This window comes from Phacochoerus africanus, chromosome X, assembly GCF_016906955.1.
Source record: "Phacochoerus africanus isolate WHEZ1 chromosome X, ROS_Pafr_v1, whole genome shotgun sequence".
Taxonomy (NCBI): Eukaryota; Metazoa; Chordata; class Mammalia; order Artiodactyla; family Suidae; genus Phacochoerus; species Phacochoerus africanus.
In genome coordinates, this window is record NC_062560.1 from 106,005,314 (window position 1) to 106,019,783 (window position 14,470).

Genomic DNA, 14,470 nt, shown 5'->3' on the forward strand with positions numbered 1-14,470 from the left:
TATATTAAAAAAAAGGAAAGAAAAGAAAAAAGAGTAAAACCAACATGATAGGATACTTGAAACTGTGTCAACAGTAATGAAAAAGAAAAATCTTATGAAAATTAGAATTTAATTGTGTACTTCTCTACATAGTCAGCATGTGAATTCCAAATTATACATCGTCAAGTTTTCATACATTTGGCTATGTTGTATATATTATACTATATTATATATATAGTCTATATATTATAGATCTCCTAGATAAATTGACAGTAAAGGACAAACTTATTTTATATATTATTTTGTTGGGTTAAAAATAAAACATATGTCTATTTTTATGGTGAGTGTTTTACTAAAAATTAGTATGAATTGGGCTTTATTTCCCTTTTCTTCAGGAGTCATGCTTCTAATCAATAATGATTAGAATGACAACTAAAAATAAATATATTTAAATGTCGGTTCAACTGTGAACTTTTCAGCTCATTTGGATCTCTAGACCGTAGTGCAAGAGTAAAAACAAAACAGAACAAAACCAAATAAACACAAATAAAATGGGCCTAACTAGGAAAAAGAAACCACCACAGAGTATTCTCTGTCTCCAGCCCAGAATATTCTTCATAGGAGAGCCCAACTGTGTGCTCTCACTGGAATGTACTTAAATGGTATGTGGCTGTGTAGTATCAGCCACCTGTCTTCTGGGTGTGAGAAATTCATATATTTTGCTTTAAAACGCTTTTACTTTCATCAGGAAATGCAAAAGAATTGTTCTTTCATCAATTTAAACTTCAGAACTACAAGTCAATGAAGGCATTCTTTGTATTCAGATGAATAGGAAGTGACGTACTCAACACGTCCATTAAGAAATGCCAAAATGTTTCTCTTAGATTTGCTATTCATTAGTGCTAACCTTTTGGTTTTTTTTTTTTCTTTTACCTCCCAAAAAACTTTGGAAGTAGTAAAGAGAACAGTTAATAATTCAAGGCAGTATTAAAACCACAGCTGTAAGTGATAAAAAGTGCATTTCCTGAATATAATACAAATATAACTTTAAGAAACGAAAGGCACAAACTAAATAAATATGTATTACAAACTAGAAATGCACAGTTCAAGGTAATTACTATTAAGTAAAATCTACAAATACTTGTTTCTAATGGATATTTAAAGCAGTTTGAAAATGATACATCATCAGTGAGTTGCAAAAAAGTATAATCGCTTAAAAATAAGCAAAATAGACTCTAATATTGATATCTTGGATTAGTGATAAAATACATTATCACATTTATGAATGCACTCTCTATATACAGTTCATAAATTATTTTTCCATTGATTTAAAAGAACATCAGAGGTTCTAGGAATTTAAGGTCCATTTTTAGGCTGGTGTGGAGGTATTCAAATTTTCAACAAGTATGTTAGTAATTTTAGAATCCTGTCCTGAATAAATTCTGTACCATTAACACAGGCCTGATTCAGGAAAACAACAACAACAACAACCATTAATATGATTATAGTCTGGATTAGTAATCTCTTGAGCTGGTGTGCTTCCCATTAAAAAGAGGGATGAGTTCCTCATGAATTCTCTCTCTCTCTTGAAGTACCTATGTAAGAATGCGGTGATCCCAACCTAAAGGTTTTGAAAGTGAAATGTTTGGGTACACCGTGCTCTACTATCTTCAGGTCCTTGCCTTTCTCTCGACTTTGTGTAGTTAGGAGCCAGACTCTAAAAACCTTAACATGAGCCTGGATTCTGACTTTGCATATTAAAAAAAAAACAACAAAAAAAACACACCAAACCTGTCAAGGCAATGACTCCACACTGCATATAGGTAGTGGCTGGAAAGAATCCAAACTATGACATTCCATCATAAATTCTCCTTCAGACATAGCGAATGTCCAGACTCGATGATGAAAGTGCTGAAGCTGGCTCAGGAGAATTTTCTACAGGCCACATTGTGCTGTCCTGTATTTTCATTTGTGGTAACTTACAATTGCACAGCAGTTTACAAACTGTCTCTTTGTCACTGGGCACAAATCTCCCAGCTCACCAAAGGGCTTCTTTTACGACAGGATTCATAAAGATTGAGAAACTGCAGCTGATATTAACACTAATACTGATCTTTTTCTAAATTTTAAATGATTGCAGAACAAAATAACCCTTCCTGGAAAATAGCTATTTTCCTAGGCAGGAGAGATGATTAAATCAAAAATAAATGGGCAAAGACAGAGAACTCAAATAACTAACCATGTAAATTATCTTGGTAAAAATTAGTCTGCCTCTCTATAATTAGTTGAAATGTTTTAGATGGGAAAGGGCTCACTTAATTAAATTTCCTGACGATGGCTGGGAGATGTTCAATACAAAATTGTACATTTGAAAGAAAAATCTAAGTGGAGTGAAACAATGTGGCAGCAACTACCATGATGTTTAGTTTGGTCTTCCCTTTGGTACTTTCCTTTCGTCTTTGTACTATGCCTATGTTTTTAATGTTTTGGCTCTTATGAGTTTCTGCAGTAGTAGTGAGTGTAATGTATCAGCGTCCCAGGCATGTTTGCCTGCGAAAGCCTTTTTTTTTTTTTTTTTGTACCAGAATCACACTTTGTAGTAAATTACCTTTCATGTGCACAAAAGCATTGGATTAGTGTATAAATACTGAATCACGAATATGAAACTATGACCAAAACACACCCTATATATAAATGAGAAATTCCTACCCAGGTTAATAAAAGCTATGTTTACATGAGGCCGATACAGCTGGACAACTGAGTATAAAATGTAGTCAAAACAGGTTGGGTGGGAGAAGTTACATTGGCCAGCTGCCTTGGTATCATGTACACACAAGCAAATAGTGGCAATTGGGTCTGGTGACCACACCCATGGGGAAGTGTGGTAGATAGAACCCAGCCACCACACGCCAAAACACAGCACAACAACATGGCATTTACTTCAACAAGCAAGGAGGAATATAATCAGGGAGGAAGGGCAAATGGGTCCTGACTCTAGGAGATGGTGACTGAGGACATTTTACACTTCCTTTGAAGTTTCCTGTAACAGATCTGGAACATGTGAAAGAGCTGGCAGTCTTTCGAAATGCAAGGTTGAGATACGATTGCACCACCTTTCAAATAGCCCACAAGTTCTGCCAACAGCTAAAGATGAAACCTCATGTCACCATAGAGATATAGAACCTTGGGTTCTTTCTTTATATGTGAACATCTGCATGGCTTGACAAATTCGAAGTGGTGCTTGCTGAAAACTTTTTTTTTAGTTGTTTTAGTTCGACTTGTGTTATTTTGAATACTGCCACACAAGAACTAAAAATCTCTGTCATTTCTTAAAGAGTTTAAACAAACAATATTAAAATACCATCTTCTGTCACACTGAAAGGCAGTTGGATATGTTTTTCCTCCATATTTATATATACAGAATTCTGATCTAGAAAACCAATACAATAAACCATTTTATGTTTTAAAAACAGGCAGTCTTTGGTGACGCAAAGGCAGAGATTTTTTTTGTTACCTCCTGCCTATTTCGCTCTGTCTCATAAAGTGAATATTGTTGGCACTGTCAGAAAGTTCTAAATACTGCTCGACAGACAAAACAAAATACCCATCATAACCTTGTACTCTCCCAGTGCTCAGAAGCTGCTGCTTCTCCCCCTCCGTCCATGCCCGAATACCCTCTTCACCTTCTTGCAGCCTTCTCTGTTCCTTAGTCCAGGCCTGGGCCACGGCACGCTGTCTGGCCATCTCCAACACATGATTCTTTTCCTCTTCGACAGTCGTCCCGTACCGGATGTTGAAACACAGAGCCCCGTGTTGGAGCTGGATATCTGCAAACCGTCTAGTTCTCCCATTCAACACTGAAGTCATCTGGGACACAGTGACATTGACGCCGTTCTCTAGAATCCGCCTCCCCCCAGTGTTACCGATGAGCACCAGGTCTTCCTCCAGAGACCCAAGCTTAATGAAGTAGTGAGTGTCCCTCCCTTCTATGGTAAAATGTAGGTTTTCCAGATAATGAGCATTATTGAGAATGGCAGCCAGCCGCCTGCTATCTTCATTGGCTACTCCTATAATATCGGCTGTTACAATGCCATCCTTGATGGCGAATTTTATACCTTTTCCAAAAACAGAAGGAACAGCCGCAAACCTTGGTTGCTTCCCTCCTTCGAGGCACCGTCCATCACTGTATCGGGGAGTCATAGGAAGTTGGTCCAGGGAAATGAAATTCCTGAGCTGTTTCTGGAGCTCACACTGAATACCCAGGATGGTCTAGGAAAGAAGAAAGGCACGGAGCAAATGCAGCACAGGATTAGAATCGGCCATATGCTTGGTGACAGTGGAAAGCAAAGGCTTGCCAGGTTGCTTCCTTCTCTCTTAATTTGCTGGTTTGTGATTTAAAAACCAGCCAAATTTGGAATCTCTTCATCAGAGATTTGGAAAAGACAAGACAAACAAGTGAACTGATCACCTGGTATGTATTTTTTGATATCTCGGTGAGGTAAAAGTTAACCGAAAGCAAATACGTTCAAACTTGGTACCACAGACTCTCAGCGCTGGAAGGCACTTAAGTGGGTCTAGCTCCCCCCAAACAAAGACATTTTATTTTTACCAATTCAATGAACACTGACTAGCCATTTGTGACTGGATGTAGGGTAATACATTAGCCACAGTGAGGTATAAAGAGATGGCATAAGGAATCATCCTTGCTTTCCTTTTTTCTTTTTTTGTCTTTTTGTCTTTTTAGGGCCACACCCACGGCATATGCAGGTTCACAGGCTAGGGGTCCAATCAGAGCCGTAGCCGCTGGCCTATGCCACAGTCACAGCAACAGGGGATCCGAGCCGCGTCTGCCACCTACACCACAGCTTACGACAACACCAGATCCTTATCCCACTGAGCAAGGCCAGGGATCGAACCTGCAGCCTCATGGTTCCTAGTCAGATTCATTAACCACTGAACCATGACGGGAACTCCCATCCTTGCTTTCAAGTAGCTTATGGCCTCATGAATAACAAGGTCAAATCAGCCAGTTCACTGACATTTTTATGTGAATTAAAAAAAAAAACCCTTTTTATTACGGCAGATTTCAAACACTAAGAAATAAAGAGAATAACAAACCCCTAAGAATCTATTACAAGTCCTCAGCAATTTTTTTTAACATTTTGCTGAACATTTTCAGGACTTTTAATTACAAAAAGCATGTTATATATATTTACAAAAAAGGATAAATCTACAATACCTATTTAGAATTTCCTTTCCCTTATATATATTTTTTTACAAATTTCAAGCCCTCCCACCCACATTTCTGCTTTATATTGTCAAAGCCATTTTTATTTTTGCAAACACAGATATTCCTCTTTCTTTCTTTTTTTTTTTTGTCTCTTTTTGCCATTTCTTGGGCCACTCCCGTGGCATATGGAGGTTCCCAGGCTAGGGGTCCAATCGGGGCTGTAGCTGCCAGCCTACACCAGAGCCACAGCAACTCGGGATCCGAGCCGCGTCTGCAACTTACACCACAGCTCACGGCAACGCCGGATCTTAACCCACTGAGCAAGGGCAGGGATAGAACCCGCAACCTCATGGTTTCTAGTCGGATTTGTTAACCACTGCGCCACGACGGGAACTCCCCTCTTTCTTTTAACTTAAAGAAAAAGTTCCTTCTTGCTTTCATTTGTACCTTATTAACTGCTGAACCTTGAATGTTTTGGTATTCTTATTTTTCAAGATACTTTTATCTCTGTAATATTATTTTGTTTCATTGCTCTTATATACTTTTTCTGTATCAGAATAATTTAATTCTGTTATTCCCATACTCTTAATATGCTATGCCCTGAATTATTTTGCAGTTGGAGATCTGATGTTTTTATGTCTCTTAGTGAACAATTCTCTTTCTGTAGAATCCATAATTGGCCTTAGTAGCCCATTTCAGAATTCCGAAAGTTCAGTTCCACTTTCCTCTTGTTTGTCTACCGCAGCAGTCATCAAGTCACACATTAATTTTTTTTTCTTTGCCCAAAGCTTCAATTCCCTGATTCTTTGCTCATGGAAGCTTTTTTTCTACCTACTTCTTAATCGTGGACATTAAATGAATATTCAAGCAGACTAAGTAAGCAAACATATGTTAATATCATTTCCTAGTGTTGAATGCTTTCCTGCTTTTTTCCCCCCAGTTAAAAATAGAGATGGGGAGTTCCCTTCGTGGCACAGTGGAAACGAATCCAACTAGGAACCATGAGGTTGCGGGTTCGATCCCTGGCCTTGCTCAGTGGGTTAAGGATCCGGCATTGCTGTGAGCGGTGGTGTAGGTTGCAGACGTGGCTCAGATCTGGCATTGCTGTGGCTCTGGTGTAGGCCGGCGGCAACAGCTCTGATCAGACTCCTAGCCTGGGAACCTCCATATGCCACAGGTGCGGCCCTAAAAAGACAAAAGACAAAAGACAAAAAAAAAATAGAGATAGTAAAACTTCTACTAACCTTTCCAGGATCCCACTCTTGAGTTTTTGTCTGAAGCTGTAGAAGTTCATAAGTTAACTCCAAGTTTCCTAATTCTGGTTTTGGAAATCCAGGTAGTACATTGTGTAATTGGAAACCAAATAGCTCCAACCAACTTCCAATGTCTGTGAGACACAAAATTTAAAAGAAAACCATTTTAAAGCCCATACCTCACAACCTTCATGAAAAGCTTGAAAGATGCGCCTCCTGCCTTGAATATGTTTAGCCAATGGTAATTTAGGGATAGGAGTTCCCTTCATGGCTCAGTAGTTAATGAACCTGACTAGGAACCATGAGGATGCGGGCTTGATCCCTGGCCTTGCTCAGTGGGTTAAGGATCTGGCATTGCTGTGAGCTGTGGTGTAGGCCAGCAGCTGTAGCTCTGAATCGACCCCTAGCCTGGGAACCTCCATATGCCGCAGGTGCAGCCCTAAAAAGCAAACAAAACAAAACAAAACAAAACAAAACAAAAACATAAGTTAGGGATAAATTCCCTCTTATGTCACCCACTTCAAAAGTAATGATCCTGTCTCTAGGGAAACCATGGATAAGACAGAGATAGGCTCAGTTTACTGTGTTGAAATTCTTAATGCAGTAGTGGTATTAAAGCCACTCGGACTGTGATATTAGATTTATCTGATGCAACAGAATTTTGAGTTTTTCTTTTATGAAATCATTCATAGGAGCTTTTAAGAGTGAAAACTACAAACAGAAAGCTTAAAAGGAAAAAGAAAAGGTACTGGGATGCAAAAGCATCATGTTTGATGCCAATTTGCACAGTTGTGCTCACTCTAGAAGACTAAGGAAGAAGAGAGTGACTGCACAATAACTTGCGGGCTAGCTGGCAGGAAGAGGAAGCATATTTACAAAGGCAATGAGATTATGTGATAAACATCACTGAGTTTTCTCTCCACTTTAGCATAAAGTGTTCACGGTTTTAAATACCTGTGGTATACTTTGCAACATCTTGAATTTTGCCAACTGGGTAGTTATTTTCAAAGGAGTAGAGGTTGAACGGTTTAGGAAGGAGGTTCAACTCTTTCCATATGTGATGATTAGGCGTCGTCCATCTACCAGCCACAACATCATAATCCCTTTGCCCCAGGTGCACTAATTTAGTAAGGAAATCATAGAGTCCTCCATGAAAACCAATGATGACCTGAAAGTCAGGGTAAGTGTCATGATAGATATCTCCATAAGGCGTGTACAGTATCTCCTTTATCACCTGACCTCGACTGCTGAACACAGCGAGCGGGGTGCCTGTATTATCACAGGCTACATAATATTCTTCCCCGCTGCTTAGCTCCATGGCAATCAGGTGACCTTGGAGATCATAATACAGGGATGTAATCTCTGAGCTCGTGTGGTTGTACAAATGAGTAACTCTTATGGGGTTGGCAAGGTCTGCATAAAAGAACTGGAGGTGCTGTCCTAGGCTGGACTTACTGGCGACACGTCGCCCAAGCCCATCATAGTAATACTGCACAGTCCAGCCAGAAGCCTTATTGTAGGCTTTCTGCAGGAGACCATTAGAATTATATTCAAATATGTCATTTCCCCTCTGCCTCAGGAAGCCATCTTCATCCATTTTGTACTGAATTTCCCCTAGTCTGGTGATGCGATCTCGGAGGTCATATCGGAGGGGAGTAAGACGAGCACTATTCCCATGGCTTAAGAGGTTGATGTTTCCATTCAGATCATAACTATAACGCCACTGGGTTTTATCATTTACAGAAACAGTTTGAAGTTGCCCATCAGCATCGTATTCATAGAAGTATCTCGTTATATTGGCATCTACTCCTACTCTGATATCACATATTACCATTCGGCCCATATTATCATATTGGATAGTCATCCAGTAGGCAATTGCCTTTAGGATTTCGTACTGCACTTCAATGACTTGGCCATTGGCACTGAAGATCTTGGTGTGCTTCATCACTGTGGTGGTTATGACCTGATTTAAATCGTAATTAATTACACTGAATTTTCCAAACTGCTCTGTTCTACCAGAGACATCAACATATCGGTACAGATCTATGGGCAAAGGGGTTTCATTGATCACGGCTTGCATGCTTGTGACGCGGAAGTTGTTGTAGCTGTAGTCAAACCGAGCATTCACAAGGCCTTCTTCACTGAATCTGAAAATCTGGCGTCCAATAAGAGGTCCTGAAGGGATCAAAATAAAAACAATGAGAACAAAGCTAGACACTCAATACCGAACAATCAAAAAGTTCTAGTGGTCTTTTTTTAGTATCGATGCTTTTACATTTAAAATAAAATATTAGAGATTGACCTTGATATCTAATGCTTGGGCATCTCATCTTATAGCTATATATTCTTATAGTAGGTGGTCACCAAATAAGAAAAAAAATTATATACTGTATATTATAGTTAAGAATAATTAATTATAGGAACTTCAGAAGTAATAACCCATCCAGTAGTTGAGGTGAATGAAACTGATATCATATATATGCTTTCTTTTTATAATTACTGACAAAAATACTTTCAGTTAATTTAACCTCTGCTACAAAGTCAGAGGGTGAGGTTTTGACAAAGTCCAGCATTTAAGTAACCGGATTTGGGCATTTTATAAACCCAAAGGATAAAATATAACGAAAAGTTGTGACTTTTGCGAGGTCCCTGCTGGCCTAATGGGTAAGGATTTGGTGTTGTCACTGCTACGGCTCAAGTCAGTCTTTGGCCTGGAAACTTCCACATGCCACAGGCACTGCCAAAAAAAGTTGTGACTTTTGAAGACATTTTGCCAACTTAAACTTCTAGAGGTTACACAGGATTTGAGCTTGTTTCAGTGAGACTTATAGCTTGCAGCTGCATCTTTGGGAAGATATGCTGGTGAGTAGGGATGGGTATAGTTAGATTAGGTACTTGGACCTCAACTTTCTTAAGAGCTGAGAGAGAAAGAGAAATTCACTCTATGTTTCTAGGGAACCAGCTTTCACGGGGCCTATGTTTTTCATATTCAGTGGGCAATAATTTGACAACTCAAGTGAAAATTTGGTTGGATTGAATGTCTATAGGTTAATGCTTCTATCTCAGACTGTGGCCAGCAGAGATTTCCTAAGACTGATGCAGTTGTAGACACCACCACCCTTTCACAACAAACCTGTTTGCCTGTATCTGATTGTGCAAATGAAGCCATCGTGCATCAGGTGTATTGTCTTAATCACTCCGGAAGACTCTTCGTATGTTAACGTGACCTGTGTGGTATCATAGAGAATCTCAGACAGCCTCGCTTGTTTGGTGTACTTGTATAAAACTCTGCGCCCTGTCCCCAGATGCAGGGTCTGTAGCAGTCGGCCATCTCGGCTATAGTCTTGGATAAAAGAAGTGCTACTGTCTGGTGGGGTGTAGATGTTCCGGTAGTAGCCCACTGAAAGCATGGTTTGTAAGCTGTGACGCACCATACTAGGCATGGTGACTGAGAGCAGACAATCCGACTGGTCATACTCAAAGATATAACGCCGCTGACTATGTAAGAGAAGTATCACAGACTGAAACGAGACAAAGGCAGAACAGCATCATAGTACCACTAACGTTGAGGAGATTAACCAAAATACACATTCATTCATTTAGCAGACATTTTTCGAGGACCTACTGTGTGCCAGGCACTGACGTGGACCCTAGTGGATACAGTAGTGGGCAATAATGTGTCTATCCTCATGGAACTTACAGTTTAATGGAAGAGAAAGACCAACAACCAAACAATTGTAGTCTAGGAGGAAGTTTTATGACAGGGGAAGTTAAACAAGGTGCTTGTGGGAAGCAGAGGAAGGGCAGCTAACCCAGGCTTAAGAAGTCAAGAAAGGGGAGTTACCGTGGTGGCTCAGTGGTAATGAACCTGACTACTATCCAAGAAGATGCGGGTTCGATCCCTGGCCTTGCTCAGTGGGCTAAGGAGCTGTGGTGTAAGTTGCAGACGCAGCTTAGATGCTGTGTTGCTATGGCTGTGGTGTAGGCCGGCAGCTGTGGCTCCAGTTTTACCCTTAGCTTGGGAACTTCCATATGCATCCTGGAGACTGTGACATCTGAGTTGAGACCTGAAGAATGACTAGGGTTGGACAGATAAAGACTGGGAGGAGGGTGGGGCGGGATGGGACAGGGAAAGAGTACTCCTGACACAGGGCATAGCATTGTGAGGGTTCGGAGAAAAAAAGAACATGGCCTTTTCAACGTATGAGGGGAATTTTGTGTGGCCAGAGCATGGGTCTGTTGGAGGGGAGGGCTGTTGGGTGAATTGCAAGAGATGAGGCCAGTCAGGCAGGCTGAGTCTAGATCATGCTGGGCTTTCTAAGCCATGCTAAGGAGTTTGGATTTTAACCTGCTGGCAGCCAGGGGAACCACTGAAAGCAAGTCGAAGGACAGGGCGCTGTAGCACTGGAGGAAACAATCCAGTCGGTGTGCCAGAGAGGTCACTGCTGCTTCAGTGCAGAGATGGACTGGAAGGAGGTAAATGCAGGGCAGGGCCACATTTTAAGTATTAGTCACCAAAAAGTACTTATTGACTTCATATAGTAGATGTCTTTCTGAAAAGTTGTACATAAACTATTATTACTGTAGTCCCCCCTTGTATGTTGTTTTGCTTTCCATGATTTCAGTTGCCCACAGGCAACTTCTGTCTGAAAATATTAAATGGAACATTCCAGAGATGAACAATTCACAAGTTTTAAATTGCATGCAGTTCTGAGTAGTGTGATGAAATCTCACACTGTCTTGCCCAAGACGTGAATCATCCCTTTGTCCAGTGTATACACACTATATATGCTACAGGCCCAATAGTACAGGAAATAAACAGCATACACAGAGTTCAGTACCATCTGGACTTTGAGGCATCCATGGGGGGGTCTTGGAGTGTATCCCCCGCGGGCAAGCAGGGATTAATGTATTGCTCTGCAACTTATGCTTTAGATTATATTAAGGAAACATGCCATTAAAAGAATCCTCTGGTGGTGCAAGCCCTCTCCCACAAACCGATCTGTACCGCAGAAAGAGTTATTTGTTGACATATAATGCCTTGCATGTAATGAGGTGTTTCACTGATACTGCTTTATCTTATTTTAATTTTAAATATAGACATAAAAGGAACACTATTTTAGGGAGCACTCAAACCCTATTTCTAATCAAAAGGCATTTAAATCTCATCTTTTAATAAAAACAAAAATTGCTCACCCCTGGAAATTCTGATCTAACAACCTAAGGGAGCTTTACCCCCTCCTTTCTTGAGATTCATCTTGTCAAGTAAAAATATTTAGTTGAACTTTATTTTCTGAAGTTTCTGTGATGAACACCAAGTGCCTTTTCATTTTCTACATGTAAATTACAATTATGAATATGAATCATAATATTGTAATACTGTGTATTATGCACATTATATTGTACATTTAAATCTTCTAAATATGAAATTACCTTCTAATATTGAACATCCTTCTTGAAATGCATGCCCTCCCTGACCTTCTGAGAATTGATTTGGAATCGCATGTCAGTGAAGTCAAAGTCAGCACTTATTTGCTCGTTCACTTATCCTTTCTTTCTTTTTCACCAAGTACACTGCCTGGGGATACAGAGCTGCATTTGGAAATCCTGTCACCTCATCACCCATGGACACCCTGCAGGTCCAGAAACCCTGCTGAACAGAAGGTGGGACCACCACATCCTTGACCAAGGCAGAACTCAACAGAACCTGGGAGGAGGCTGGTGGGAAGTGCCTTTGCATCATCTCCCTGCTGAAAGCCAGAATTCTCAGCTCCTTTCCACTCTCTCCTATCAATCTGCCATGAACACATGACATCTGTCACCTGTGATGCGGGCCAGGGACAATCGCCGTATGGCTCTCACACATTATCTAGTACTAGCCTTCCTGGGCCAGGCCTTTTTCCAGTGGCTTATCAGCCTTGCCAAACATTTATAGCACATCGCCATTGTGTCCTCTCCCTGTTCTCACTCTCCATGCTGCAGTAAATCACTGCCTGACCCTGTTCCTAGGTGGTGCTGATGCTGCCCTGTCTCAAGAGCTCCCTGGTCGGTTTTAAAGCTTCCTGCCAATAGCAAGAATGTGGATGACGTGATTAGAAATCTTGTGAATGTAACCGTTGTGTTGCCAGAATAGCACTTAGCTCTCACTTGGCTGCTTTTTCACTTTGGGTGAGCATTCCCATCAGTTTATTCAAAAACAATGCTCTGAGTACATCCAATGCCCACAGTGCTGCTATAGGATAAAAGGCTACTTCTTATCATTCCAAACAAAAAAGCGGGGGACTCCGTAGTTTTAAAAAATTCATTGTGTGGGAGTTCTCGTTGTGGCTCAGAGGTTAATGACTCTGACTAGCATGCACGAGCATGCAGGTTCTATCCCTGGCCTTGCTCAGTGGGTTAAAGATCCGGCGTTGCTGTGAGCTGTGGTGTAGGTCACAGATGCAGCTCAGATCTGGAGTTGCTGTGGCTGTGTGGAGTTACTGTGGCTGGAGTTGCTACAGCCGGCAGGCAGCCGTAGCTCCGATTCAACCCCTAGCCCGGGAACCTCCATATGCCGCAGGTGCGGCCCTAAAAAGCAAAAACAAACAAATTCATTGTGACATCCAAAAATATTGATATCATTGTAGAGAAGAAAACAAGAACAATCACGGGTGTATAATCATTTGAACAGGAATAGAAATAAGCGATGGCAGAAATTTGAAAAAGTAAAGCATTGTAAAGCATCCCAATGAGCACCAGATGGCAGTGTGGGGCCACCTGAAAACACAAGCCAAAGGCTGCATTCTGTCCCTCCAGGCAGGAGGCCTTTGAAAATTTCAGCCCCAAAGAGGCATTTTTCTGTACATGTATCAGACTAAAGCATCTTATTAAATGATTACAAGATATACTTAAATGAATTTTAAAAATTAAGTTCTTGAGAAACAAAGATTTACATTTACTCTAAATACAAAATTTTAGCCCCACAAGTCTTCAATATACAATTAACTCAGGGAAGGCTCATAAATCAAGATATAGAATTAATGACCACATAGAGAAAATTTAAGAAACAATAATTGATTTTTTTAATAGAGAAAAGATCACTTAAGCAACTGCAGCTATTACCCAAATAATTATTTTTCTCCTAATGGTTACAAACCATTGTGCATGGAAATGATACATATAACTTTTACTTACTCTAGAGGAAATCAAACAATTTCTACAAAATTTCTGCACATTAAGGTGAAATATCTGTTGTTTGCTTTTATAATATAGCATGGTATAGGGATGGCAAGCAAATTTACAGAGGTACCACCAGAAGTATTTTGAGGTAGAAAAAGAGGTTATATTTTAAAGTTTGAGAATTCTTATTTCAAAATATACTACAAGAGCCAGCTTTTTCATCTTGCTCTGCCCCAGACACACTGAAAGAATGACCAGCAAAGACCATGTTAAAGAGAGGACTTGAAAAGAGGATGGAGAGGCACAGAACCTCGTCACCTCACTGTTAAAGTTACATGTAAATTGGATTTTGGTAAACTCACTATTCTTTCCCTTTTATTTAGAATCACAATTTCAAAGATGCTTTAATTTCCTTACTTTTTTCCTTCCTTCCCTTCTTTCCTGTTTTAATTTACCTTTAAGTAGTAGTAAGTGCTGGCATGTAAGTTCTCCAACTTGAAAATAAATACCATATGTAATGCATGATTTAAATGAAAAGAAACTAACTTTTATTGAATGACTAGATGTGCTTGGTGCTTTATATTAAGTTATTTCATTTAATCGCTGCTTCTACTCAGTGAATTAGTTATTATCACTGGTAATAATAATGTTAATAAAATCAATCTTGTGATAAATGATTTTTGGAAAGTAAAGAACCATTACATAATTATGGGTTTTGTAGGTTCTGAGTTTTGCATAATAGCATTGCTTAAGTCAGGGGCTACCTTGTATTTGGAGAACAAATTAAATGTGCAATAAAGAAAGGGACAAAAGTCAACTAAAAGGCACAAGTGCTTTGGCTTGTCTCACT

General features: G+C 40.0%; 1 protein-coding gene across 1 annotated transcript in view; it reads right to left on the bottom strand.

Moving 5' to 3' along the window:
* Positions 1–2,536: 2,536 nt before the first annotated feature.
* Positions 2,537–14,470, bottom strand: part of LOC125118205 (teneurin-1) — a 353,178-nt gene continuing 341,244 nt past the window's right edge. Inside the window, exons 26-29 of the mRNA XM_047764372.1 lie at positions 9,596–9,983; positions 7,417–8,637; positions 6,454–6,596; positions 2,537–4,248 (exon numbers count right to left, since the gene is read on the bottom strand). Of these exons, the coding sequence (XP_047620328.1) occupies positions 3,490–4,248; positions 6,454–6,596; positions 7,417–8,637; positions 9,596–9,983 (2,511 nt within the window). The 3' untranslated portion in view covers positions 2,537–3,489. The remainder of the gene's footprint in view (positions 4,249–6,453; positions 6,597–7,416; positions 8,638–9,595; positions 9,984–14,470) is intronic.